We start from the raw sequence: 6,000 nt of genomic DNA on the forward strand, positions 1-6,000 counted from the left end.
TTTATGTATGTACATATCTAGTGGATATGTAGGAAAAAGCTAGCAATTCTTAAATTAGATATTTAATGGGCTGCAATCACATTTTTTTTCTATGACATACAAGTCTGGGGCATTTTATTGGCATAGTCAGTTGGTGGTCAGTTGACAGATTACCTCAGTCATGGAGCTGACAATATACAAAATAACTGTATAAAGGCAGAATGTGTCAAAGTGGCCTGCTTTCTCCTCAGCAGGAGCTTTGTGCACTAGATTTGCATTAATAACCAAAGGAAGGACAGAATTAGGCTAAAAGGAGTTTAAAACTATGCTGTCGTTTTAATGAACGCTACACTGGCCCTATTTCTGTTTCATTTGAGGAATTAAGCCTAATGGCAAACCTGTCCTTTATGCTGCCATTTGGAGATTTGTTACTGTACTAATTACTTATTGTAATAACGTCAAAGATATAATGAAAGGTCAGCTGCCTATTTCTGACAGAGGAGGGAGGGGTCTTAGTGCTATGACCGCAGTTACCATGGTGTTTTTCAGGAAAATCCACATGATCTTAGACAGATTTAAAAAGATATTAAATGAAATTAAATTAAACGAACGTTCTGTCATCTTTAACCCTTATGTTGTTCCAAACAATTGTGCCTTTTGTTCTTTCGTGGAAAACAAAGGAAGATGTAAGGCAGAATGTTAAAGGCTGATTGTCTCAGTCACCGTTTACTGTTATTGCATCTTTTATCCACGTGATGAAAGTAAATGGTGACTGACACGAAACATTCTGTTCAACATCACCTTTTGTGTTCCATGAAAGAAAGAGAGTTAATGTACATGGGTTTTGAATTGTTGGGTAGTAAATTAAGACAGAATTTTCCTTTTTGAGTGAACTATTCCCTTAATTTAACAGACAATAAATTTGTACTGCTGACATTTATTTTCCTGTTCAACAAGACAGACCTAGTCAATTCCAAATTAATGTGCTGAAAATCTAAATTGCAGATTTATTCACTCACCAAGAAAATCATCTACTCAGTCTGGCACGAAAGAGCAAAAAATTTGAAAAAGTCAGTGCCAATGCTTAACACCACCAGCCTCGGGATCCTCTAATATTAGATAAATAAATAACGCTAATGATTCAGAGTGACAAGGCCCATGGCCTCCACCATCTCCACATATCCTCATGTGTCATTCTGGAGTGCGTGACGGAGGCCACTCAGAGCTGTGTGGGCAGGTCTGTTCTGACTCACCCAGTAGAGATGTGCATTTCTACCAGCACAGGAGCTACAGAGTGGCACATCTTGCTTTTAAACAAGCTGCCGAGCATCTGTGGGCCCTGCCCTTTTGTCATAATCTCATCAAATCCACCTCTGATTCACTAGACAATCCATAAAGCTGAAAGCCCCACAAACACTGCACCACAATGCCACACTTCTATTATAGTTTGTACATTTGTCAGTGAAACGTACTGTCTGTGCTTTATGAGGGCAAAATGTACTCAGTGGGTATGTAGTTTCCTTGGCAACATGGTGCCTCTTCGGCTTATGGCCTAGCCCAGACAATATCCATCAACATCAAGATCAGTCCACAGAGACGATAGTAAAAAATGAGGAAAAAGATGGAAAGAACATAAAAACAGTGAAATCTGACACCAAGGGAGTAAGTCAAACTAGGAAACCAACCAGAACATACATATTCAAAAGGGAACAGACTTTACATGAAGATCTGGATTGAAGTGATATGTATATTACAATCTGTTTTTAAAAGATAGAAGCAGAAGTTACCTCTCTTAATTTAATTAAATTATCAATAGTGTTAATTACTTCTGTAATTACAATAATTCTTTAAGTGTAGTAGTGGAGGTTTATTTGTTAAATCAGGATAAACAAATGATTTGTAATAGTGTAGCAAATGGTTGCTGAATGCTTTATTGAGTACATCATTATTTTTCCTGTGATATCGAAATTGCAACTTTGCCTAGCTCATTACATTGACTCTATGAAACATCTGGTTAATTATGTAATTAGAGCATCCAACCCCTTAAATTCAAAGGGAGAATAATATTCAAATCATGACACTTAAATCATGGGCTTGTATGCATGTATTCAGATGATCATTTTCATATGTAATTGTGATGCCAGTGCAGTGTCAAGAGTATATTAAGTTAATTTTGCATAAAAAAGAGGTTGGGCTTCCCAGGGGTCTGGAACAAGGAGCCAATGCTGATATCATGTAATCAAAAACATGGGTTTTTGCGGACGCTCTGGGATTGCCATGATAGATGAAACTAAATTCTATTTAAATTGTTTTCTCCTTCAGAACAATAGCTTTCTCTAACCAAAATCAGCAGTAATCTAATCATGTAATGTACTGGGCCCACAGTGGAGGCCAGGAACAGACATTATGTAGCATGCACTTCCTTCTGAGGAACTTGTGCAATGTTCAAAAGAAAAAAGTGAAAGGGCTGTGTTTGTAAAGAACAATTAAACACCTAAACAATGGAGATGACGAATCCAGACCTCTTACCTTCACTGCAGTCTTTTCCCTGGAATCCTGTTTCGGAGCAGTCACAAAAGGGCTCATCGTTGACGATGCTGCAGACTCCTCCGTTCAGGCAAACATGATCGTCTTTGCAAATGTCACTGTTGATTCCCTCACTACCAACGAGAGTTGGCTCAGAACCATTCACTCTCAGATTGGTTATCCATCCTTTGTATGGGACTTGATCTTTGATGGCTGAAGATGTGAGGCGTAGTGCTACAGATCGCAGTTCAGGAGGTATCCCTCCTAAGAATAGATGGCTGAAGACTGTCATGTCCCTCCTTTTAGACTTAACCTCCACCCACTTGATTTCTTCATCCACAACTAACGTAGTGTTTTTGAAATTCCTGCGCAAGGTAACAGCATGCCAGCGGCTGTCGTTGACCGCAGTATCAGAGAGTACTGTTGCTGGCTCAGCACAGAAGATGGAGAACCGCAAACTAAGTCTACCATTGTGGATGAGCAGTTCCAAGAAGTCACAGAATCCTTCATCGTCAAAGTACACTAAAAGACCATGAGCACTTTTTGTCTTCATGTTGAAGCTCATTTCACTCTCGCAGCAGGCGTTCCACATTGGAAACCTTGCCCACTGGCCTTCTGCGCCTGTGAACTCCATGCTAGCCCCCATATCAACAAGGCAACAAACCAACAGGCCTATCCAGATTAAATGTGCGCCGTTCCTCATTGAGAAGCTCATTGTGATTAAGAAAGAAAGCTACTAACAATGGAACTAATCAAAAACTACAATTATTCAGCGCTCTTAGTTTTCTGCTACTAAAGTGTGACAGAGCTCTCTATGGCATACAGAACTGCTATACATTTGGGGTAATTTATTCATTGTTCACTGAGAAAGGGAGAAGGCCTGTGTTACGGCCAACTCTTTTCAGGTTGAAGACAACCTGAACAACCAGAACACAAATCAGATCAATAAAGGGACTAAATTTTGGAGACAAACTCTAAGGCCCAAGCAACGGTTTACTAAAAAAATAAGGCTAATCTTTAACTTTAAAAACCTTTAGTGGAATCCAGATGTGCTACAGTGAGGCCAAGTCATCAAAGTTTCTATGTAAATTGCAGCCATGTGTAGTGCTTTAGAGCATGGAGTTCATCATTTATGTCTAGCTAAAAGTCATTGTGTGGGCCAATTATCAGCACTAAACCAAAAGTAGATAAAAAGTAAAACTACGCAGTGTTAACGTGCAGGCCCAAATAGGGCCCTCAGTTGTCACAAACCTTCAATTCACATCCGCTTTGACATAGTGATCCATAATCTGAAAAAACAAACAAACAAAAAAAACGAAAAGAATATCTCAATTTCTTCATTAGGAAAAGAAATGAACAGAGATGTCCTCTTTTTTTTCAAGATAGATGGCATTCACACAACAGAATAATTATTACACATACCCACAATTTCATAGTGATATTGATATTGAAACCACCAATTTCACTGTGATATTGACTGCTTTAATCTTCAATTACATTTGCACTTTTTACTTGCTTTTCTTTTTTTCCCCCCTTTCCATTCTAATGCTCAAAGATTAAAGTGCATGTCTTGTAAATCCGAAAACTGTCCTCTAGAATTCAAAGTGTCCCATTAGATGGTGTGCCATTATTGTTTCCCCCATCTAAATACCCATTTTGAAACATTATGATATATTCTCTTTAATAACTAAGGCAACTACTGAAACCCTTAAAGAAAAAAAAAAAACTTTGTTTGTGTGTGTGTGTATATATATATATATATATATATATATATATATATATATATATATATATATATATATATATATATATATATGGCGAGATAAATATATCATTTTTGAAAGGGGATTTTTGCCTATTAAACTTTTATGAAACGCTACTGCTGCTGCACATACCACGAAGCCGAGTCAGACGTAGAGCAGTCATGTTTTTACAATAATTTTAGTAAGAGGATCTGTATCTGATAATAGGACCGTACGTGCATCAGCATCGAAGCAGCGGAATGGGGAAATCTCCTTTGAGTGAACCTCGCTCAGTTAAAGTCCTGCAGCCCCAAAAATGAGCCCAGGGCGGGGGCTTATCGCGCGCCTTTTAAGCATTAATGACACTGCAATTGTCTGGCCTCTGGGCTGTCTGTCAACTGATCTCAACCAATCGTTTCATGTTTGAATTCCTATGTGATTACTGTCAGGTTTACACGGGGGCTACTTAGCAAGATAACAACCGACACCTTTCATAGATGGATCTAACACAACATATCATACGCGATTATGTACAGAAGGCAGTCTTATTTACCGTATTTGAGAAACGATTACCCTGCTATCAGTAGCTACTGTAGATGGGTTCTGGAACAATACACTGTATCACCCTAATAGCATCGCGTAAAAGATTTACAATTAAATGGATTACACAGCTGTATCCAATATTTGCGCTCGTGCTCTTTAAAATCTAAACTTTAAATGAGCAGCACATTTTAGGTCTTTTTTCCCCCTTTCTCTTGATTTATATTGGAGATGACTCAGATGCGCAAAGCATAACCAATAATCAAGCACCATCTGCTCACACTGAGAGAGGAAGACACCTTGTTCCTCTTTAATACGCCTCTGCGATAATATTGCGCTCTCTTTAAGATGGTGAGGACTGGAAATATAGGGAGTCATCAAATATCGGTTAAGATTTAGCAAACGCCAGCAATGAAACACGAATAAAAGCGCAATTTAACAGAAATAAAGCCCAGCTGCATCATCTCACCTTCGTGTGACTGCATTGAGCGCGTGAATGGCAAACATAACACGCAGCGAACAACGCCACATAGCCTGAAATATCCTTTCAAATTAAACGAAGATTAACATTTTACCTTGAGAAATGGACCATTGTAGGCTCCTTGACAGGTCAACCTCACCGATGGACCTGGTCGATTGGCTCCACATCGATTCAGGCTTTCATCTGATAAGAAATAAAAAATCACTGCATCGGTGTGGAATGAGCGGAGGAAATAGGAGCGATAAAATTGCGTATGCGGATCTCCAATGTCCCAACAGGTAAAAAAAAAAAAAAAAAAAAATAAAAAAAATTCAAAATGGAGCCAACAACCAAATAAAATTCAATACGAAACGGCTCATATTTATGAATTTCTCCAGTGTAAATGTTAGTTGTTGTTGTTGTTTTATTTGAGCAATGTATAGAAGAAGAGATATCGCTCCCTGTTCTGTGTGCAAGACAAGGTGCGATGTGTTTCTCAGGCGAGCTTTGCCATGGACTGTCAGCACATCGCACACGTCACGTGTCTCCCGGTTAGTGTCTGACGGAGACGGGCGGGGCGCGAGCGCTGCAGCACCTTGGACAGCGCTCACCGTTATTAGCAACTCCAGATACAGCTGTGGAAACGGCTTTATCCGCTTTCTGACCATCAACAGACGCTATTCAGATCCTGTCCGGCACCATTACAAAAAGTGCTTTGGGTCACAATTTACATTTCAGTGTGCATGTTACTAG

At 39.1% G+C, this 6,000-nt stretch overlaps 1 protein-coding gene across 9 annotated transcripts in view; it reads right to left on the minus strand.

The window, feature by feature from the left end:
• The window catches only part of LOC127426713 (neurexin-1a), a 220,116-nt gene extending 214,357 nt beyond the window's left edge, over positions 1–5,759 (minus strand). For 3 of the 9 annotated variants that reach the window (XM_051673679.1, XM_051673678.1, XM_051673676.1), the window contains exons 1-2: positions 5,363–5,759; positions 2,509–3,794 (exon numbers count right to left, since the gene is read on the minus strand). In XM_051673679.1, the coding sequence (XP_051529639.1) occupies positions 2,509–3,220 (712 nt within the window). In that variant the 5' untranslated portion in view covers positions 3,221–3,794; positions 5,363–5,759. The remainder of the gene's footprint in view (positions 1–2,508; positions 3,795–5,362) is intronic. The other 6 variants (XM_051673672.1, XM_051673675.1, XM_051673670.1 and 3 more) reach the window with 3 other exon arrangements.
• Positions 5,760–6,000: the final 241 nt, after the last annotated feature.

The sequence above is a fragment of the Myxocyprinus asiaticus genome, chromosome 36 (assembly GCF_019703515.2).
Source record: "Myxocyprinus asiaticus isolate MX2 ecotype Aquarium Trade chromosome 36, UBuf_Myxa_2, whole genome shotgun sequence".
Taxonomy (NCBI): Eukaryota; Metazoa; Chordata; class Actinopteri; order Cypriniformes; family Catostomidae; genus Myxocyprinus; species Myxocyprinus asiaticus.